Source organism: Diuraphis noxia, unplaced genomic scaffold, assembly GCF_037042655.1.
Source record: "Diuraphis noxia isolate RWA-SAM2 unplaced genomic scaffold, SU_Dnox_SAM2 contig0003, whole genome shotgun sequence".
In the NCBI taxonomy this organism is placed as follows: Eukaryota; Metazoa; Arthropoda; class Insecta; order Hemiptera; family Aphididae; genus Diuraphis; species Diuraphis noxia.
The window spans coordinates 64215423-64239049 of NW_028301713.1; the positions used below are offsets into that span (position 1 = coordinate 64215423).

General features: G+C 26.1%; 6 protein-coding genes across 12 annotated transcripts; 3 read left to right on the forward strand and 3 right to left on the reverse strand.

Moving 5' to 3' along the window:
* Positions 1-213: 213 nt before the first annotated feature.
* Positions 214-7918, reverse strand: Dbp80 (putative ATP-dependent RNA helicase Dbp80). The gene is made up of 9 exons (XM_089222816.1): positions 7480-7918; positions 7138-7361; positions 6931-7023; positions 6456-6558; positions 6272-6386; positions 6029-6206; positions 5731-5968; positions 782-944; positions 214-723 (listed from the first exon to the last, which is right to left on the reverse strand). Exons 1-9 carry the CDS (start codon positions 7498-7500, stop codon positions 464-466), a joined length of 1395 nt encoding a protein of 464 aa, XP_089078942.1. The 5' UTR covers positions 7501-7918; the 3' UTR covers positions 214-463.
* On the forward strand, positions 2341-4474 carry RabGGTa (Rab geranylgeranyltransferase subunit alpha). 4 transcript variants are annotated; one of them, XM_015510298.2, is made up of 2 exons: positions 2341-2479; positions 2746-4474. In XM_015510298.2, the coding sequence occupies exon 2, from the start codon at positions 2762-2764 to the stop codon at positions 4313-4315; it is 1554 nt and encodes a 517-aa protein (XP_015365784.2). In that variant the 5' UTR covers positions 2341-2479; positions 2746-2761; the 3' UTR covers positions 4316-4474. The 4 variants fall into 4 exon arrangements, with proteins under 4 accessions (XP_015365784.2, XP_015365786.2, XP_089078941.1 ...); XM_015510300.2 differs by lacking the exon at positions 2341-2479 and adding an exon at positions 2493-2580; XM_089222815.1 differs by lacking the exon at positions 2341-2479 and adding an exon at positions 2599-2641.
* A 2502-nt stretch (positions 7919-10420) lies between the features above and the next one.
* On the reverse strand, positions 10421-15301 carry rngo (DNA damage inducible 1 homolog rngo). 2 transcript variants are annotated; one of them, XM_089224210.1, is made up of 7 exons: positions 14904-15301; positions 14647-14841; positions 13653-14140; positions 12136-12325; positions 11978-12034; positions 11750-11829; positions 10421-11137 (listed from the first exon to the last, which is right to left on the reverse strand). In XM_089224210.1, exons 1-7 carry the CDS (start codon positions 15169-15171, stop codon positions 11057-11059), a joined length of 1359 nt encoding a protein of 452 aa, XP_089080336.1. In that variant the 5' UTR covers positions 15172-15301; the 3' UTR covers positions 10421-11056. The 2 variants fall into 2 exon arrangements, with proteins under 2 accessions (XP_089080336.1, XP_089080337.1); XM_089224211.1 differs by lacking the exon at positions 11978-12034.
* A 277-nt stretch (positions 15302-15578) lies between these two features.
* On the forward strand, positions 15579-16233 carry LOC107162738 (ATP synthase, coupling factor 6). 2 transcript variants are annotated; one of them, XM_015509751.2, is made up of 2 exons: positions 15579-15734; positions 15807-16233. In XM_015509751.2, exons 1-2 carry the CDS (start codon positions 15640-15642, stop codon positions 16120-16122), a joined length of 411 nt encoding a protein of 136 aa, XP_015365237.1. In that variant the 5' UTR covers positions 15579-15639; the 3' UTR covers positions 16123-16233. The 2 variants fall into 2 exon arrangements, with proteins under 2 accessions (XP_015365237.1, XP_089080338.1); XM_089224212.1 differs by having other exon boundaries at positions 15651-15734; positions 15790-16233.
* Positions 16221-20183, reverse strand: LOC107162739 (INO80 complex subunit C). Of its 2 annotated transcripts, none has more exons than XM_089224214.1 (5): positions 20122-20183; positions 18224-18347; positions 16676-16775; positions 16539-16606; positions 16221-16477 (listed from the first exon to the last, which is right to left on the reverse strand). In XM_089224214.1, exons 2-5 carry the CDS (start codon positions 18296-18298, stop codon positions 16346-16348), a joined length of 375 nt encoding a protein of 124 aa, XP_089080340.1. In that variant the 5' UTR covers positions 18299-18347; positions 20122-20183; the 3' UTR covers positions 16221-16345. The 2 variants fall into 2 exon arrangements, with proteins under 2 accessions (XP_089080340.1, XP_089080339.1); XM_089224213.1 differs by lacking the exon at positions 20122-20183 and adding an exon at positions 19883-20111.
* Positions 20184-20297: 114 nt separating this feature from the next.
* On the forward strand, positions 20298-23070 carry Tpi (triose phosphate isomerase). The gene is made up of 4 exons (XM_015510296.2): positions 20298-20680; positions 20749-20957; positions 22334-22552; positions 22617-23070. The coding sequence occupies exons 1-4, from the start codon at positions 20572-20574 to the stop codon at positions 22821-22823; spliced, it is 744 nt and encodes a 247-aa protein (XP_015365782.1). The 5' UTR covers positions 20298-20571; the 3' UTR covers positions 22824-23070.
* Positions 23071-23627: the final 557 nt, after the last annotated feature.

Below are 23627 nucleotides of genomic sequence, written 5' to 3' on the forward strand. Positions count from 1 at the left end.
GTTGAGCTTAATTAATTAAACATAATACTTATTAAAATAAAATGAACTAAATTAGAGTAAACATTGGTATAAAAATATCTATAAATAAACAAGTATTTCATTTAAACATTATATTATTTGTTCATCCAAATTAAAAGGATCTGCATTTATTTATTTTACCAAAATAATGCTTACAAGTTTTAAAAATGTAGTTATGTCCCAAAAACTTAAAACTTAAAAATAAAAATACTAATGTATTTAATATAAAAATGTTTACTTATAATGATAAATTATTTTTATATTTATAAATTAGTATAAAACAACTTTTGTTCCAAAAAGATTTTGAGTCCGAATTTTACTTAAGGTAAAAAACAAATATTTATTAAATTAACATTAGTTTCTTAATATAGGATTTAATTAATCATAATTTTTTTTTACAACTGTAAGAGATTAAAAAAGAATTGTTACAGACAATTATTACAAATTAATCATCAGCTCCCAATTTTTCCATGTCATCTGCATTGTCAGTATTCAAACATTCAATAGGTTTACAAAAATGTTCTTCAATTTGTTTTAATATCAAATGATCTGAACTACCACTAACAAGGTTAATGGCAATACCTTTTTTACCAAAACGACCAGTACGTCCTATTCTGTGTAAATACGTATCATAATCAGGTTCACGAGTGACTGTCACAGGCAAATCAAAATTAATAACAATCGTGACTTGCTCAATATCAATCCCTAAAATAATAAAATTTAAATTTAAAATAAATAAGTAATAAAAAATTATACATATTACCTCTAGATAATACGTTAGTAGTAACCAGAACTTTTTCTTTTCCTTCACGAAAACGGTCCAAAACAGATATTCTTTGTTGGACAGTGAGTTCACCAGATAATAAAGCGACAGCATGTCCTTGTTCAACCATTTGATTAACTAACCATAAAGCCATTTTTTTTGTCTAAAATAAAAATTAAATGTTTAAAGAATATAAGCAAATATAACAAATTCTTCACTGTCAAAGTGTATTATTTGTTTCTAAAGATATAAATGTACATATATCTTATTTACATAATAATATAATTTAAAATGACAATATATTTTTGTTTTTTATTTTTTGGTAAGTGACAGTATCACTTCCAAAACTTTGGACAAACTTAATATTAATTAACCTATATTCTGCCTTAAAAGAGAATAATCAATTGGCTGACTGATTTACGACACATCATTGCTGTGTATCTCCCACAACTTCCTATGTGTTAGTGATTAATTGGTTCTCGATACATCAATCACATCACTCACAATGCTTAAAAAGATATTGTTTTCTTTTGAAACAGAGTATATTATATTAAAATAATTATTTATTTTCAATAACTATATTATAAGTTATATCATTCAATTAAGGACCAACACAACTCCTACTTAGGAAAACCAAGTGAGGTAATAGAAATGTACCAGTGGCAGTAATAGGGATTATATATTTAGTTTGAAAAACTAAATAAAACATATGTTATGCTATAGAAATTATGGTAAAACCCTTTAATTAATCAATGTGATCCTGATGGGAATAACTGTTCAATTTTTGTTGGACTACTTTTACAACAAAGTTCATAGGAGTTAAGTCTTTTTATCATTTCTAATCTTGATAGTATAAAATACATTAATCGATCAATTACAATTAACACATTGATTATGTAAGTTTAACAAAACAATATATTATAATTTAAAATTTAAAATCCTAAAGTAAAATGTATACATTTTAATCATTACTCATTTAAGTTAAATTAAAATAAACAATAGGAACAAAGACTAAATGGTTGAATACTATTGAGAATGCTATGAGGGCTGTTGGTAGCAAGGGCTAATTAAGGGTGGACGGGAGGAATAGACAACCCTCCCTCCATAAAAACTTTTATTTTACTGCTAACATTTTATATTTTGGTTATATTTATGGGTTTGGTTACTGTATGAGGCTTACAGATTTTGTTAAAAACATACAATCTATCTCCAAAACCAAATTCCTAATGATGGCACTGATTGGTGTGTGCATGAGGGATGTGGAAAATCATGAAAAGTGGAGGTGTAGGACAAAGGTGAACGATCTCAAATAATTGGGAGGAAGGCAATGAAGAAGAATAAGATATACAATTGTAACAAAAACAAATATTTAAAAATAAAATGTGTACAACTAAAACTGTCAGTTTTCTACCTACAACTTGACCAGACCGTGTGCTGTGTGATGTCCATTTTCAAATATCTGTTATAAAAATGTTACATACAATATACTATTTTTATTGTGTAACTTTTGGCAACACTGAAATTTATCTTTTCTTATCACTAACTGCTAAGTTAGGTTATTATTATTTATTATCTATGCCTGTGGTAGTAAATTACAATATTATTATTATTTAGTATATTTGGTATTGTGAACGATATTATATTGAACAATTAATTTTTTCTAAAGAGGCTTAAAAATTATCAGTGAATATTTTTCTGGTGAGTTTCTAGTTTAGTTTTTAATGTGAGATTTGTTGATTATATTAATTTATATATATTTAATCATGAAATTATATTTAGGTGTATATTCTTCATTATAGGTACATTGCTTAACTGTAATTTTATCAACTATCACATCAAACACTTTAAAATTTAAATTAAGTAAATTAAAAAAATATAATAATTATTGTTAGTTATTCTTATTATATAATATGAGAACAACATATGATGTACATATTATAATATTTGAATATTTTAATTTTTAGGTTAATTTTATAAAATATGCATAATAGACTGAAAATACGTACAACTGAAGCACAAAAAGCAGCTGCAGATCGAGAAAAGGAAAAGAAACTTCAACTATATCGAAATACTATCAATGATATATTTGAACGTCGATCTCGTAATGAACATGATGTTTTAGCTTTGAAATCATCCGAAGGACTATTACGATCCAATCCTGATATTGTTACTATATGGAATTATAGAAAAGAAATATTATTAAATTTGAAACCATCTGAAGAAATAATTAATGATGAACTTTATTTAACTGAAAAATGTTTACAAGTAAATCCAAAATCGTATTCAGCATGGTATCATAGAAATTGGCTACTAGATAATGTAGATCCTAGTCCAGATTGGAATAAAGAATTGCAATTGTGCACAAAGTATTTGAAAATGGATGAAAGAAATTTTCATTGCTGGGATTATCGACAAATTGTAGCATCTAAGTGTCAAGAACCAAATGAAAATGAATTGAAATTTACTATGGAAATGATAGAGTCAAATTTTTCAAATTATTCTGCATGGCATTATCGATCAAAACTTTTTAGTGCTGCAGGAAAAGATGAAGAATCCACAAAAATTTCAGAATTATCATTGGTGGAAAGTGCAGCATTTACTGATCCGTCAGATCAAAGTGCCTGGATATATCAGCGATGGCTTATAGGAAAACTAGAACCATCTAAGTTTATATACAAAGTTTCTCAAATAAAAGATAAAATGTATATTATACTAAATAGAAATTTACCAAACAATTATAAAATTATCGGATTAGGAGAAACAAATTGGGAACAATTTGATTCAAAAATTTGGTATAAAAAACTAGACAATGTTGACAGTACCAAAATACAGATCATTGATGAAATAAACCAAGTTATTGATAATGTAACAATAGATAGTGTTCAACAAGATATATTTAATCTTAATATTAGCAAACAACTACAACTTGTTTTAAATGGACAACTAGACAGTTTACGTCAACTGATAGAAATGGAGCCAGAAAGCAAGTGGGCTTTACTCACTTATGTGTTACTTCTTTATACATTGAAACCAAATAATTATTTTGAAAATTGCCTTAAAAACATCAAATTATTAAAAGAAATAGACACTAAAAGGAAAAATTATTATCATGACCTTGAAAGCCGTTACCAAATTGAATATTGGATAGCTAACAATTATAACCACAATATGGATAACATTAATTTGAAAGGATATGGATTAACAGCATTTTATCATATGCACATGTTTCTATTCAACAAAAATATTGATTTGAGTGATAATGACTTATCCCACAGCAATTTAAATCATTTAAAACATTTAATTATGTGTGAAAAATTATCACTGAAGAATTGTAAACTAGCGAACTTGAATAATTTTCCTGCTCTAAATAATCTAAAAGTTTTGGATCTGAGAGAAAATCAAATTCAAGAAATTTCTAGTGAAGAGTTAACGAAATGTAAATCACTGAAAACAATCATTATTGATAAAAAACAAATAACTCTCAATGAAATATTAAAAGGAATCAATCAATCAAACATTATTGAAATTATATAGATATATATTATATATATATATATATATATATAATTACTCTTTTATCATATTTATGTTATGATTTAATTTTTATATTAACATCATAAGCCTATAAAATATTATTAGTTTATATAAATCTTTATAATTTTTTAAATAAAAAAAATAATTTTTTTATTCATATTGAATTATTATTAATTATTGAATAATATTAATTTAATGTAGCACTGTAAAAATTTTGAAAAAAAAAAAAACATTAGTGAGTTATTCAAATATCTGCAAAATTAAGATAATAAATAAATATTAGATATCCTTTGTTGGAAGACATTCAATCATAAACATATTTTTTTAAATACAGGATAATTCAAAAAAAAAAAAAATGTTGAATATTGCACATTATTTATGAGTAACAGATAATTATGTTAACGTATCAATGAAACGTAACATAAAAACTAAAATGTAATAAGCATCTTATATACACATGCAAAGTACATGTATGTCAACAGTAAAGATATTGAATTAACATATTTAACTCTGCTAATGAGCTACCATCGTGTCATAACATTTATTCTGTTCCAATGTTCTACCGTAAGTTCTATCTCATTTCAATATCATATTATAAATTAACATTTTATTGTAACTTTTAGAAATTTAAGGTAGTCATTGAAGTGAAATATAAAAAAGAAAATAATAGTAATTTCAGACATTTATGCAAGTTATTTGAAAATGTTTGTATAAATTCAAATTTTAAACTCTTGTATCACATAAAAAATGCTATTCTAAATATAGATGGAGATTATGGAAGCAAATCAGATCTAGTTGGTATTTATGGGAGGTCAAAATTGAAAATCGTTAGATAACCTTCATTGGTTAGACTGTCGTCTTAATTTGATTAATTATAACTTTTTTTTTAACTATTAATAAAAAATTATTCACTTAGTCAAAAAGGTTTAAAATTTAATAAAAGGTGCTTCATAAGTTATAGTTATTTAAAAATAATAACGATTCATAGGTATGATTATTTATTATATGAATTTAAATTCAAATTTTGACAAAACCACATTTAATTTAGTGAAATTAGTACATCTTAAGCTTGAAAATTGTACACTATGTCTTTCATAGAATTGGTTCTTTTACCAAAAAATTACTAATAATTTAAGGAAAATAATTGGTATGCTAATACAATGCTATTGCAAAAATGAATTCAACCAATCTTAGTATGTGTTATTATTAGAAATTGGCTATAGCCTATAGCTGATCTGGTAAGATGCATACAAATTTTGTCTTTGTTTACTAGTTGACAATAGTTGAAACTTGATAAATATATATTTTTTAAAGTTAATAATTATAAGTCAATGGAAAGGAGACTTGGCCCATTAGCCCTTCCAAAGTATACACCACTGATTATAAATTTATATTAATATTTTTGCTTTACTTACCTGACAAAAGATCATAGCTTGTCCAATAGTCACTCCTCCATAAATATTAACTAATGCATTGTATTTATCTTCCTTATTGTTGCAGTTAACATAATATTGTCTGATATTATCTAATGTTTCTTCTTCACGTTTTAATCTTATGATGACAGACATGGGTGCAATAGCATTGGCGAACCTCATAACATCTTCTGTATATGTGGCCGAAAAAAACATCATTTGACATGTTTCTGGTAGTAACCTTTTAATGAAATAAAATTTTTTAAGCTTAAATAAAAATTATGGAAAGAAAAAATTTTACTTTCTGATGCGGAAACTTTGATCTTGATGTCCTTGGGTATCAACCATAATATCAGCTTCATCTAACACGAATACTTTAATATTTTTTGGGTCAAAAAATTTGTACTTAGTTGCCCAATCCAAAACTTTTCCAGGTGTACCTACAATTATTTGTTCCTCTATTTTGGAACCTCTTTCAACTAAAAATTGATAATAAATGTAGAACTGTCATAACAATTAAGAAACTGTATAAAAAAATACAAACCATCTTCACCACGTACAGCATACCTTAGCCTAATGTTTGGACAGTAGGAAGACATTTTAGCTGCAACTTCCCCTGTTTGAATAGCTAATTCATACGTAGGGGACAAACAAACTACCTATATGAAAATTTAAAAATAATTAAATACCAAAATATACCATTTATAAAGATATTGTAGTTTAATTACTTGTGGATATTGCAATTCTGGATCAACTCTACTTAACATAGCCAAAACAAATGCTGCTGTTTTTCCAGTACCTGACTGTGACTGTGCAATCAAATTTTGAGGACTAAAATGTGTAATAAGTTGAATATTTTAGACACTGTTAATATTAAAAACTAAAAATATGTATTAGGTGTTAGTTAAAAATACTAATATGGTGGTATAAATATAATAATAATTAAGTTATCATAGGAAGTGTCATAAATTACACTACTTTCATTAAAATAAATTTAACTCTCATATTTATTAATTTTAACCTAAATTCTTTTTGTATCAAATGATACCGACTGTATATTAGTTGTAAATAAGTTAATATTTAGAAACACCGATTAAATTTAAATTAGATTAAAATATTGATGCAAAGACAATTTAACTGTCTCACAACAGTTTGAATATTTGAGTTTATGTAGAGTGCAATATTTTTATGATATAGACTTACGGATTGGCCAAGAGTAAAGGTAGAGCAGTTTCTTGTATCTTTGACGGTGCATTATAACCCATCTCATAAACTCCTTTCAGCAAGTTTGGATGTCTAAAAATAATAAAAACAAAAGCAAATCAGTAATAGCATATATAATAAATGTTTCTAATATACCTTATATTATTTATATTATAATTTATAAAAGTTAAATTTTTTAAACCTTACAGTTTAAGTAACTCAAATGATTTGATTGAATATAACGGAGATTTTGGGTCTCGTCTTTGCACTTCAATGTCATGTTTAGATGTTATGAGACCTGTACGCACAATTTTCTGCAATAATGATTTTTCGGATGCCGGCAATTCTTTGTCTTCTTCACTAGAAGTGTTGCTTTGAGTATCTGCAGTTGGTTCATTAGAGTTTTTACTATCCAAGTGTGCATTATTAAACTGTATAGATAAAATAATTTATTATAAGATTAGGTAAGTGTAGAAGATTTTCATAATACAAATGAAATATCGCTCCAAAAAACAAAAAAATAATAAATAAATAAAAGCCAATACTTACGTTTTTGGTGATTGATTCCATGACTAAAATTACTATAAAATAAAATTGGTAAACCTAGGACAAGTATCTATGACGATAGGAAACTTCGATTACACAAATGGAATGACTGAATTATAACATATAGCTCATGACTTCAGACTTACAGTCACTTACTAGATGTATACAACTGTGTGCCGATTTGAAACTCGAAATTTATTTGAAATTTAGATTTCACTATTTCAGTGATATTACATCGATTACTGAATGTAGAATATACTATATTGCAGAAATGCCGAAGGTATGTAATAATTCACTAAATGTTTAAATAGTATTAAACAATCCAGCAAGTAATATGAAAATAAATCATACATTCATACACAATATTACAATCTTTGTTTTGCCATTATCAAACCGCCGACATGAGAGTTATTGTAGGTTATACAGTGGTGACTGTACTGATAATGGTGTGGCGGGAATACTTTTTAAATTTCAATGACTGTTCAAAAATTAATATAATATAATTATTTATTAGGTATATAATATTTTAGTTCAGGATCAGGAGTGAAATAAATGCATTTGAACTTGCCTCGTTTATTCATGTAGGGTGTGGTAGAAATTGATCACTAACCTAATTTTATTAGATTTGAAAATTGAATGTAATAAATAATAAAGATTACATATTTAACATAATAGCAACAAAAGGTATGCATACCGGATACCGAAAGACAATTATTTTATGACATAAGATATTCACCAGTTAATCAACATAATTAATCCTCAATCTATACTTGTTATTTGTTATAATTCAAAAACGACGAGAACCACGAACTAAGATATATATTATATATATTAGTTCGTGACGAGAACGAAAAACGGATAATCGTAGCCTCGTACGTATATACTATAGAAATTGTTATCAAATATTTATTTTATCATTTTATATAATCTGTATGTATATTAATATGACATACGTGATACAATTTTCGATAAATTGTGATTTGTGACTCTTTCTGAGCTATTTATATTTTATAGACATATATTTTTTTGGTTTTTTTCTATAAATATTGATGGCGATTTACGAGTTTATGATCATGATAAAATAAAATTTATTTTATCATGTTTATGATGATAAAGTTCGTGCACCATTGCACCAGTACTAGTGGTACCTAACAAATTATTATGAACCATAATATTTACACATTAGTTTTTAATTTTTACCCATGGCCCATTGACAAATTTGAAATTTGATTAATTTTGTAATATACTAATATGATCATTTTTATAGTTATTAATAAATAATATTATTCATTGCTTACTGCTTACTGTTGTTTACATTGTATAGTAAACACAATATGTTGCCAAAGTTATATTATTTTATTTTAAAAACTGAAGTGTAGTGTCATGTATCATTACCACGATTGGCACGATTTAAGATATCTTAAATCGTGATCATTAACGTTCATGATGATTAAATAACATCCGAATTAATATTTATCCCTGGCCTGAATAAGTAACTTTTAACTAACTACTAACTACAAACTACACATAGTGCAGCTGTAAGCGATAACTCGATAACATTTAAGAATAAAGATACACAACGAAGCTGCATATTTTAAATTCCGATTCCAAGAACTAAAAGTACCTACGTGAATCATGAATATTGAATTTATTTGAAAAAAATATTCTGTTATAAAATAACTTATTGCCTTTTTTAAACACTTTTAAGCTTAACTAAGTTATTTACATATTTTATTTAAAGTACTAATAGTTCCTTTATTTTTCCACAAAAATAAAAATGATCTATTTTTATGTTAATATCATACCTAACATAGTAGAGTACACAGCAGGGATTGATACCTTAAGGTTATCGCGGTTCCAGTACCTACTCTTTTCATTATGAGGTTCTGGTTTTAGAATTAAGAAATTAAACAAAATAAGTAATAGTTTATCGTTTATCAAATCACTTCTTAGTGTCAATAAATTGAGCACATACCCACGACCAAGAGAGTTTTCTATGGTCTGTAATTAAATTACAGACCGTCTGTTGTCAATAAATTTTAGATAATCACTACATTTCCAAAGACATAAATCCAAACGTAGGTATGTTATAGGCTTTAATTGAGAAACTACGTTCAACGTCTACAGAAGTAATTGGAGCATAATTAAAGTATGCCAAATCATCATTTGTCATATCTTCAGCTAAACCTTCCAAATTTTCCACTTCACCACTTAATATTTTATTAATTTTTAACACAATATTATAACCAGAATTTTTATCTAAAACATTATTCATTTTATTTACAATTGGTATAGCCTTTGTACATGTCAAGTGACTGATTTTATTTTTTGTATCTTCAATTATTTTGAAATTTGAAATTTTTGTCAAAATATGCAAAATAAACATAAAAATGTTAAAATATGCACTCTCCTGCAAAATCTATCAAATATGCAAAAATATGCACATTCAAATTTTAGATCTGATATCGTGGCACCGAGAAACGAATTTATTTCGCACTCTGCTATATTTAACAATAATTAAAAAAAGTATGCAAATGCTAGAAGTCCCTAAGCCTAGTTATAGCTTATGAGTAATGAATTAGATTGGATAACTACTACAACCAGTTACAAAAATTAGTTTAAAACGTCCAGCTATAAGTTGAACTTATTAAATTACCATGTGACTCTTTAAGATTTTCAAACATTTGTAGAACATTACACTAAGTATGTATAGTGTATTATATATTTATATAAGCTATATTATAGACTGAAATCTACTAGATCTCCATAATATAGATTACACATAATATATTATTTTGAACTTTTTTGTGTTATTCATTTTAACTGGTTTATTTTTTTAATAATTTCTGTATTTGAATTCTTAATTGTCTTCATGACGATCGGGATAAAATAATCAAGAAATAAGGAGTACAAAGAGGAATTGCATATTAATAATTATAACAGATTGATTTTTTAAATTTTTATTTTATACAATCATGCATTTGTTTTGAACACAATATTTTAGGTACTTAACGCTAAAACTACATTTAATATTTTAGCATTGTTGTGGTTAATATCCCAAACCTTATTTATTTGTTATTATTTAATATAAATATAAGTCTAAATAAACCGAAACGAAAACTTAACACCTTTATTGCATTTAAGGAATTGTGTAAATAATAGACAATAGGTATTTATATTGTAAATACAGTCTCTAAACACAAAGAAGTTAACATTTAACCAAAGAGAAATATTACTAGAAAGTGGTTTTTTGAAACTTATAGATACCTTTTTAAAAATGATTTTATTATTATTTTAAATGGTTAACATTACTTTATACAAATCACACACTAAATGTAATCAAAAATATTATAACTTTGGGTTTTATCATTTTTCTTAAGGTATTTATAAGTTTCATTAAAAATATAATATTAAATTAATTTTTTTTTTAAATAAAAGATACATAAATTCAGCCAAAAAATTATATAAAAAAATGAAATAAAAGTTTTAAAAATTATAACTAAAATTGACTGAAAATTAAAAACAGTCTCAGAGAGGAAGAATATTTTATATTAATCTTGTTAAAAACTTCTGACAAATGTCAAAACTTTAATATTTTTGCAAACAAGGAGGCCATTGCTTCATTTTTATTTCCATTGAATCTTTTTAATTCTTGAATAACCTAGAAAATTAAAATTATATTTATATTATAATATTTAAATTATTTTAGAATACAACATATGCATGTATATTTCATAATATTTATTAGGTTAGGTAGTTAGTTTTATTTAACTACAATATTTTTTATAAATAAGCATAATTACATAAAATATGATATTGGACTATTAGGATATATTTTTACCATTGATTATATATTATTATATTCATAATATAATAGTATCAATGTTATTATAAACAATCTTAATGGGTAGTTGGCAATATGATGTTATTTTGACACAGCAATAATATTTATTGTTTTCATTAGTATCTCATGTGTATAAGTTATATTTAGCTCTATTACTCAACTTAGCCCAGGAAAAAACAAGCCAATATAAAATACTACACTGGGTATATTTTGATTCGAGTGAACTATATTATACATAAATCATACCCAAGTATATCCGACTATATTATACCAAAATAATAAATAATTTTATTCTGTTAATTAGTGTATATAAGTTGTTAACACTTGTTAGTTACTACCGAACTAAAATACAAAATACCTTATATTACCAACCACAGTCCAACCATCAAGACACAACAATACCCATATTTAATTATAATCTATATTTACCTGCTCTCTGGAGAATCCTAAGTTGATCAGTTCTGTAATATCAGTTTCTTTAAATGATTGACTAGATTTACTGCTACTACCTAAAAAAACGACAATCAAGATAAACATTTGATTGGATATAATAGCTTTCGAAGGTTAACTGAATTAAATATTTGACACAATATGTATAATGAACTAATATTATAACTATTATGTTCTAACATATACACATAGGAAAGATAAAGGTACCTGGGAGTAATAGGAAATTTGTAACATGGACAAAGTAGGCATCTCTTCTCCGCTTGTCTAATTAATTATAAATTATAATAAAGCTATAATATTTATGTATTTAATTGTAAAAAAAAGATAACGCTCATTTCAAAAAACTTTGAAATTTTGATATTTACCACTACTTTGATTCATTTTTTTGCTTTCATCTATAGCTTTTTTTAGTTCTTGGTCTTCAATTTTAGATCCATCATGATCACTAGATGTAGTTAGACGGCCACAATCTGGCAATTCATTTTCAGGCAAAAATGGAGTTTCAGTTCCTGTTGTTCCAATCTTCAAGACGTTATGTTTCAGGTCTATACAACACTAATCATTTAAATTAATATATCTGAATTCTTTAGCCATATCAGATGTTAGTTGATAACAATATTTTACCATATAAAAATTATAAGAATATAGAAAAAATAAATGCAAATACGTTGACATTACTAGTAACAGAATGCCGAACTATCATGGTATTGTTTCTTACAAATGCACAATAAAGCAAATTTGTGTTCAAAAACTATTTTTATGTCGTTAACTATAATATTAGAGTTAATTGATATATTATTGAATTTAAAGATAATATTGTTTATGGCTTCTATTAAAATTTCAATTTTAAAGTGAGTTATGATAATTTTAAAAATTAACCTAACCTATTTATTTTTAACATAACTTTAAATATTGAAAACATGTAAATACATACTTATATTAAGGCTAATAACACAAAATGAGTTCCCTCAAACACAAATTTGGTATGTGTATATTAATAAAATAAGAAATCAAAATGAAGAACGGGTGATGAGGAGTAGTATTTGGAAAGAATGTCGTTCATGAATGCACATTCACATTTAGAGTTAGTGAACAATACACAGACGTCAACAACATTTATATTTTTAATGAATTTGAACAATTTTTATGATGCTAATCTATTTCCTATTTAATAAATATACAATATAATTTTTGGTACTTTTCTGTTATCCCTACTACCACGACTCTCAATTCTGTTATTTCAACTACTATAGTACTATCCAGATAGTTCCATATTTTAATACATAATACACATCATGAATTGCCATTTATGTAATAATGTATATTAGTATAACATTTATTATTAGCAATCACATAAATTATCACACTAGTGGAGAGTTATAGTATAAAACCACAATTTAAGATAGTATTAACTTAAATCATGTATAAAACATAAAAATATAAAATCATCAAAATTATCACAGCAGTGGAAAGTTATTATTATATAAAACAAAAAATAATCAAAATTATCAATTAAACGTCAATCGGTAGTCGTGGCAGTAGTAGGGATAACAAGAAAATTACCTAATTTTTATATTTTAGAAAATGTATATGCTCCTAAACTCTAAATTGTGTTTTTATTTTTGGGTTGAGTCATATATGTTTATAGGTTTTTATATATACCTACTCTGCTGGTAAACTTTTCATAAGTAAAAAATTTGACAAACGACCTAATGAATGCGTTATTAAAAAAAAAAAAACATAAATGTGAATGTGAACGAATTAATTTTTGTAGTGATGTTTTGAACACTGATGAGGAGCGTTTTTTGGATATTAAAAGAAAAATAGGTGGTAGAAAAAATATCCATAAGAGAAAATTTTCAATAAATAAAAAAATAATTACTTGATGTCTTTTTAACATGTCTAATCCAAGAAGCATATCCATTGGTTGATCCTCAAGAACAGAAAAACTGGTTGTTAAAAAATCATTTTCAATTGCAACTTGAACCATGTGTATCCTGCCAATAATTTTTTGTACACCTACACCTTTAGCTAACCCAGCCCATCTGCTATCAACTAAGCGCATGATGTTGCATCGTTCAGCACAAGCAGATGACATTATTGTAGTTTGAGCTCCAGAATCAATAAAAGCTTTTACAGGATATCCATCTACTTTACAATTGATATAAAGCATGACAACTGTTCCAAACATTTCTGGATTATATTCCATAGCGGCTTCCATGTTAGCTTCAATGTTTTTTTGACGTATTTCTTCTGCTATTAATTTTTGTGCTTCAGAGTCAAATGGATGAGCTTTCATCATTCTGATTCTTTGGTCCTCACGCTTTTTTCTTTCTTCCATTTGCTCAGCCATGACATTTGCAAAATCTTCTGCAATGCAAATTAAAAAATCATCTATTTTATTTTTGAAAAGTTATAAGAATTTAAAAAATAGCTAGTAGTTAAATCCTATAAGACATCGTGAAATGTTATTTGTTTAAAGATAAGGACTAATCTAGACTTATAATTTTTAATAATATCTCCTTTAAAATAAAATCATCATAACTTAATAGTTCTTACTTAACCTAGGAAATCCATAAATTATATATATATATATATATATATATAATATATATAACATAATGTAATAATATCATATTTATTCTAACCCGTATTCTAGAGCCCCTAGGGTTGATTATGTTGATTTAATTCTTACAACATACAGTGTACTGGAAGTTATATTAAGATTTGTATTGAAATATTAATTCAATTAATCCCTATATATTGTTGAGTTATTATCACTAAATCTCATAATCTATTATGGTACCAATCTGTTTTAGTAATGAATTATTAAGACCTAATATTTATTACAAAATAAAGCATGACTAACTACTGACCAATTTTGTTTGAAGACAAGGTATCTGCAAGTCTAGGATTATTTTGCTTAAGAAGAGCTAATTGTTCTGGACTGGAGAGAAATAAGTTCCTAACATATTCTGCATCCTGCATTTGATGTTGTCTGTTACTGCTTGGGTGGCTATTAGATGAACCAGGCACTTGAATACGGCTAAAGTCAAATTGTGGTAACATATCTAAAAAGCAAAAATAATTACAGATACAAAGACTGATATTATTTTTTTTTGTACATGCATACTATTGCTTGGACTACTAAATGAGTGATCCATTGCAGTAACGCTACTTGCAACTCTTTGAATTATAATAACATCTCCATCGCGAACACCTAAGTTTTTCATTGTACTAAAATCGTCAACCAAAAGCTGACCATTGTGTGTTAGCCCAGTCTCCTGTGATGGAATTCCAGTTTCTACTTCACATAGTGCCTTGAAATTGATTAGTTCTAAATCCTCACTTACGTCAAGTACAATCAACTGGTCGTCGTGTGTTGTGACAGTAATCTTCATTATGTCAAATTTAAATTTCTATTATGTTTCTCTATAAATACGTAAATTTCCTAACTTAAAATCGTTGAATGTTTGGTGTTTACTATTATCTAATATTTATATTTGTAGTTCTGACTATTTAAATAAAGAAAATCACCCAGTCATTCTTTGTTATTGTTGTCATGGCCACAACCTTATCAGAAAACATGAATTTACTGCAACGTAGTTGTAAGATATTAAAATAACATTTGTTCACAATTAGAAAAGTGTAAAATATTTTTTTAGAATTTAGTAGGTATTTACAACCTTGCTTAAAATAAAATATAAATAATATTGAAAAAATCTCGCACATGTTTCAAATTTTAATCCGTGGCTGAATAAAGTGTATATAAATACAAATAATTATTTTGAAGAATTTTATTTTGGATACACTGTATTTTATCATAAAAAAAAAATGACATTCGTCTTAGAGATAGGACACTAGGACATATGATTATAGGATTAATTTTAATTTTCATCAATTTTGAGTTAGAAAATTTGTTGCACAATTTCTATACTTGTTCCACGAGTTATAGTCTAATAGAGTAAGTATTTTATAATTTATTTCTTCGTGTATAATTTGATATACGTGTTTAAAAGTATAACTAATATTTCAGATTAAAAATGTTGTCATTTAATTTATTACAAAAATTCAATGTCGCTGGATCTGCCAGATTCGTTCGTCGTAATATATCAGCTACATCGGTATTGATGAATGAAAAAGTTTCAGATCCAATCCAAAAATTATTCTTGGATAAAATCCGCGAGTACAAAGGAAAGTTTGATACCAAGACATTTGACCCTTCAATTGATAAAGGTTACAAGAATGATTTGGAAAAGATCGGCCGCCAATACAACATTGCTCCAAATGAAGATCCAACCAAATTCCCAACAATTAAATTTGATGAACCTAAAGTCGATCCACAAGTTTAAAGATAACATATTTTGTGTTTTTATATTAATTATATAAGTAGTGATGTAATTATGCAAGAATAGGATTAAGAGATGATAAAGTCATTAATAAACATTGATTTATAAAGTTCATTACTGTTTAATAATTCAATATAGTAACACACATTTTACAGTTACTAATACATTCATTCATTTATTTATAAATCTTATTTTAAGTTAATGTATCATATTAACTATGATAATATTATCCAATAGGATTGTATGATCCTCGTAAAGTCAGATATCCGGTAATGATATCACTAGGCAGATTTCTTACAGTACTGAATTCTTCATATCCAGCATAGTATAAAGATGTTTGGGGATCTTTATATTTAGCCTTAAAAAATAAATAAATAAATAACAAGATTATTAATACATAAACATTTTAATATTATTACAATTAATCCACTAATATCTGAATATTTTTTGGCTGGTTTGAATGATGGAGGAGCAGAAATACAGCTATCTGCAAACATATATTATAGAAATAAAATATGAATTATCTTTAAATTAGTACCTAATAAGATTTATTTACAATTAATTGAGTTATCGGGCCAGGGTAAGTTTCTCTCTTGAGCTATTATTTGCTTTAATGAACGCCACAATTTTTTTTTTCCGTTGACAGTCTTAGTATTCTGTAACATGAATTATTTAATGATAAATAATCAACAATGGCAAAATCCCAATTTAACCATGCATTTGAAATTAACACTATATTACACACAGGATATTTATTGTTTGAAAAATATGTGCAGTTTTCACAGGTTGCTCAAGAAATGAAAAAAAAGATAGTGAGACAAGATTTGATTAATCTAATAAGTTTTAGAAATAGTGAATCAGAAAAATATCCAGAGCCTCTTCAAAATAATTTATGTTGTTTTGTAATACAAATCAATTAGTAGTAAAACAGTAGTTACTCACTGATTATTTTACAAAATTATTTTACCTTTTATAATAGTAAAAGCTTAATAATATATACTTATACTGACTCTAAAAATAATGACAATAAACAAAAATCACAGCATTTATATAAGATATACCTAATATAGGTAATAGAAAATGAGTCCAGGTCCTAAAGCTGTAAATAAATATAAATTAAACACTTGTACATGTTTAAAAGTATAAGTGAAAAATTATATGAAGTATTGTTGGTACTATAAAAATCACAAAGTATAAAATTTGTATGTAAATTATGAATTTAATTTACTAATATAAATGAGAAAGAATGTTTGAAATAGTATCTTTAGGGAAGGGGGACGGGGCTAGTGTTTTTTCTAAATGAATAGTCAATACAAATTTTAGATGTAGATCACAAAATATCCAGAGGAATAATATAATTATGATACAATGATACATATAGATAGTTTGATGTATTTTTTTTTGGGGGGGGGGGACCAGTGTCAACATTGGTCATTGGGTGATAGTATATTTTATTGTTGTACAAAGTCAGTATTATAAAAATGTTTAGGTCTAATAGTATTTATTTTTGTTTTTAATACTCAATAATACTTAAGCCATGAAACCATAATAAACCGCCTTCGAATTGGTCACACACACTTAACACACAGCTACTTGATGAATAAAGACGATCCTCCACTATGTGAGTCATGCAGCGTACTTTTAACCGTCAACCACATCATCACTGAATGTTAAAAATACAACCAGTATCAAAATTAATTTCACATATCCGAACAACAAATCTGTCAAGCACTTGGACCAAACCCACAGGATATAAAAAACTTAATTTTATTCTTAAAAAAAACAGAATTGTAACTAAAAATGTAACAAAAAAATTTCTTTTACTAATGGCCTAGTTGTCAATGTACTTTGATCAGTACAAAAAAAAAAAAAAAATACTTAAGCCACCAAAGTATTCAATCTTCATACTTAAGATTTAAGAACTTATATATATATATATATACATATAGTAACATATTGGCCTAATGACATATTGTATTATTATTTAAAATTAAAATATTCATTAAATTTGGTTAAAATTAGAAAAACAACAGATTTTGTTATTGTTATGTAAATTATTTAAATTAATAACAATGATTATTTAGTTGTTAATTAAATTACTTACGTCAAAAGTCGGGTCTTTGAACACATATTTTTTTTCTTCTCTTTGAGATATTTCGTCCACAGAATTATTTGCCATGAGTTATTAAAGATCAAAACATTGAATAATTTTTTACATACGACTGAAACTAATAAAAAAAAGGAAAGGGTTTGATTTGTTTCATAAAAATATAAGTGTAATTAGATTACTGTCTATCATTTTAATTGGGAGTCAAAAAAGTTTATTATTGCCACATAAGCTTTTTATTTCTTTAAAACGGTTTATGGGTACAAGAATTTATTTTGCTTTCCTTTTTACATCACTGTTATTTTCATATATTTTCCATGTTAATGTATTATCCCTGGTTTTTTTTACTACTCATCTTTACAAATAAGATCAGTAATTTTACTATTTTTCAACAAAAAAATGCCAGCACACCTACTAAATTGTTTTAAAAGGTAAGTATTCTATAACATTTTTAATTTATTTTTGTAAATTATTTATTTTTATTTTTACCATACATTTCTTATAATACAGTAATAGAACAATGAAGGTGTATCATATATTTTTTTTAAATATATTATAGACTTGAATTCTTATGAAATTAATTTTCAAGACCAACATTTTTTGCTTTAATTTTTAAGTATTTATATGACCTAAAAGGTACTTTAAACTTTTGAAAACTTCAAAGTAAAGTCAAGCAGAATAAAGAAAAATCTCAATAAAAATAAACTTTCTCAGGTATAACTTAATTAGTTCACTTAAAAAAAATAAAGTTTACTATTTAATAATTATTAATTAAATATATTTTTTTATTGAAAATTATAGATAGATTTTAAATACAGGATAATTCTTTTATTTAATATAATTTAAAATATTTGCAATACTTTTTTGAATGACATGGATAATAGGAGATGAAATAAGTATCAAATAATGTAAAAAAAAAATGTCTTTAATAATGTAAGAAGTTTTTTGAATAACAAGTGATAACAAGTGATCATCTTGTATACCTACGACCTACCTAATAGAAATTAAATAATATTACTGATTATACATCACATAACAAAACTATTTAAATGCTTACAAGTTATGTATTAAATATCAATCATTAATCAAAGAGAAACATAATTTTTTTTGTAGTTTTAGTTACAGTATTATTATTATTATTATTTTATCTCAATGATTGTTTTAAGACTCAAGAGTTTATGATTTAAGAGTCTGGTGAGTGGTGGAGTTTTGCTTAAACTCCCTATTAGTCTTTCATTTGAGAATAAGCAACCTTATCTTGATAACTAAAATTAGCACTAGATACCCAGATGTCAATAATAGGTACAGTGTATAGCTTTACCTGGTAATGGTGTTATGGTCTAAGAAATTGCTTACTGAATCTATTTTACACGAGATGGACTAAAAGGTGGCAGAGGAGGCATTAGCACCAGGGCGTAAGATTTAAAAGGAAAATATTATGTGAAATAGGTTTTTTTATTACAGTTAATTTAATTTTCTATTGTGTTTATTAGTATTATTATTTTATTATTCTTATAACTCTTAATAACATGTAAGCGAATTTAGTTAATAGCTGAAATATCAAACTATATGATCATAAGCACTAAATAATTATCGGCAAAGTCACAAAATGTGTTAATCTGACCCTGATTATATAGATACATATTATATACTTACAAACTTGCTCGAAAATAATTAATATTTAATAGCACTAAATACTATGACTTATAGTATTTGGTAACATTAATGTAGTAGTATCGATAATTTATTTAATGTGTTTTTATTTTAAAATTTCAAAGTCTAAACAGTAATCAGCAAGCGCCAAGCAACAAGTCAACAAGACAACAACAACACTAACAAGACCGTAGACATACAAAAATATTATGTTTAAAATGTTTAAATATATATTTACATGCCTATGAACTAGACACATTCAAATCATTCAATATTGATACAAATATGAAATAATGATAATTTATCATAATATAGTTTAATAGTTATCAATTTGATTTATCAAAATATGTTTGTTTATTTTTACAATCTTGGACCTTGAGATAAGTTAATTCCTCCCCAGTCAGAGCCTAGAGGTCATAAGTTTGTCCTACGGTTTTATCACGGTCCATGTCAATACTAAGGTCTTAGTCCTTAGGTCCGCTATTATCATTCAACATCAATTTGAAAACTACCATTTGACTGACCGTCTGCATTCAGCATTCATCAGTTAATCAGTTCATTTCCATTTTACTATTTTTACTTGCCGGACGCAGCGCCCATTGCACATTGACTCTCATTCTCCGGATTTTACTCATTTTTCACTTTCCATTTGTTAATCTATTTCCTCTAGATCGTTTTTCTCAACGGCCAACATGTCACGTAAATTCTTTGTTGGAGGCAACTGGAAGATGAATGGTTCGAAGAAAGTCGCTGATGAACTACTTGGAAATTTAGTAAAGGGACCTTTGGACCCTAATGTTGGTAAGTTAATAACATTACCTAGTAGATTGAAATGTGCATTTAGTTAGTTACACATTTTATTTTTACAGAGGTTTTGATTGGAGTTCCAGCCATATACTTGGATTTTGTTAAAGAAAAAGCACCATCCAACATTTATGTTGCAGCACAGAACTGTTTTAAAACAGAAAAAGGCGCGTTTACTGGAGAGATAAGCCCTAGTATGTTAAAAGATATTGGTATTGATTGGGTTATTTTAGGTCACTCTGAACGCCGGCAGATATTCCAAGAATCTGATACTGTAAGTATTAAGTTAAACTGAAAAGTTAAAATTGACCATTGGTAATATGCATATGAAATTCAAAATTAGGTCCTAAGTACTAGGGATGGCTAAAATGCACATTACCACGCCCCTCACAAATTTCAAAATATTATTTTTAAAAGATATTTGTAATTAAATTTGTAATTGATTGATTTTTTTTAAATTCATGAGGAATAAGATATATTTTGTAAATTTCTTCATAGCATGTATACACTAGTTGGGTTCCTAATATTTTTGTCGAGATCTACGCTAGCCAACTTTTTTTTCCATTTGGACTTAGGAGTTAAAAGTATTTATGATTTATGAAGACCGGAAGTTTGATTAAAAAGGTTTTTCTACTATTAAAAATATTAGAATTTCACAAATTATGATATAATATAAATATAGATACAAATATAAAATATCAAGCATTAATGTTGTATACTTTTTTGCATTTAATAGTTTTCAGCGTGACTATTAATCTATAGTCTAAACTCTGTAATGTTGGTTTTATTTACGTATTATAAATTGTTAAATCATGATTAACAACCTTATTTTAGTACAAATATTATGAAAAAATAAAACTAATAAGTTTTAGACTATAGTTTAATAGTCTAATAAATAATAATCTACATTAAAAACATGGTAAACAATTTAAAAATAAGACAAAAACAAAAAAAAGAAATTAATAATTTCAATATAGAATAGTAGTTATATTAATGATTAAACTTCTTCCGGGATCACTATAAATAGTTGTTATACTTCATAGTTATATTAGTTATATCAGTTAATATTTCTTGATGTTGAGAATTTTTTAAAAATGTCTTTAAGTTGATAAAAATATTCTTCAGAAATATAGGTATTTATGTTATTTATTTATTTTTTGACAACAGGCTTCAAGCCTTGAAACTTGTAATAGTTCTTTGTATCATCCACTGATACAAATAACTACTTTTCTTTATTTAATATTTCTTTAAAGTTTTATCTATATTTTTTCACATATATATACCCTATTTTACTTATTCATTTGATGTTTTTTATGAATAAAGTATGTACAGTAAATTAATTTATTGCTATGCATTCATATATTTGTAATCTCTAGACATTGTTTTAATATCTCTAAAAAAAATTAATTAATTCTGTCTCAACAATAGTAAGTTTCATGTATTTCCAAAAGCCTTTGCATGACACCTTAGATTTTCACCAGCTTAGTTATAAATTTGAATGTTAGTTTGTCCATTAGGTTTGAGAAGAAATTAAAATATTTCATTAGTAATAAAATAAAAATTTGAAATATTATATATAATATATGCGGGGGTTTTCCCCCCAGGTAAAACATTGGAATTAATATTAAATTGTTTTAAATGTTTTAACAGCTCATTGCTGAAAAGGTAAATCATGCTTTAGAGTCTGGATTGTCTGTTGTCGCATGTATTGGTGAAACTCTTGAAGAACGTGAAGCTGGACAAACTGAAGCTGTTGTAGCTAAGCAAATCAAAGCTATTAAGGATAAAATATGCAATTGGCAAAATGTAGTTATTGCTTACGAACCAGTTTGGGCCATTGGTACTGGGAAGACTGCTAGCCCTCAACAAGTAAGTTATTAAATATCTCTTTAGTGGGTTTATTGTATACTTATATCATATTTGTTTTCTTCAGGCTCAAGACGTCCATAAAATTTTAAGAAAATGGCTAGCTGATGAAGTAAATGAGACTGTTGCTAATACTACACGTATAATTTATGGTGGATCTGTGACATCATCTAATTGCCGAGAATTAGCTAAAGAATGTGACATTGATGGGTTTTTGGTTGGAGGTGCATCCTTAAAACCAGAATTTGTTGATATTGTCAACGCTAATCAGTAATTCATTGAAATATGTGAATATCTATATTATTGTTGGTTTCTTATCAAATAAATTTCTAGATAAATACCATTTAGAATTGATCAAAGCAAAAATTTTGTGAACTAATTGTTTGTTTCTATTTGTGTTAAATTTTCCCCAAACACTCATACTATTTCATGTATTACTGTAGTAAACTAAATTTTAAAAATATATCCATTCAAAATTTTTCATAATTGTTCAATAAATTATATTATATTGTCATTAGTTACTCATACGCCTTGTACTTTGAATTACATTGTTTATAATATTGTATGTCCTACTTACGGTGATTCTTTATTTATCAATTTTCTAACACAATGTCCTGGGATATTTTTAAAACTCTGAAATTCCCTGTTATCAGATAGAAAGTTAAGAATTGCTCTAATTTTTTGTTGCCAAATAACTTTCACAAAGTACCTATATATACTATCATGGACAATTATTTTTTTCGATTTTTGCATTTATGGTTTACCAGGACAGATAATGAGAAAAGAAAAAAGACCGAATGGGGGAAGGAGGTGCCCACTCTGTTGTACAGAAGGTATCAAGATTTGAGTGTAGCTTGTCAATGAATAAATCACTGAAATATGTGTTGCAACTTAAATTTGAATACAACGATAAATCATCACATACAATTAAAGATTCTGATTGATGACAGTCTGTTGACCTAATAATATATTTTATAACATTTTTGTATTGTTAATTAAAATAATATATATTTATATTATATATTATTGTTGCTATTTTTTGAATCACAACCGACTTATGTACTGTAATAGTGTTGAT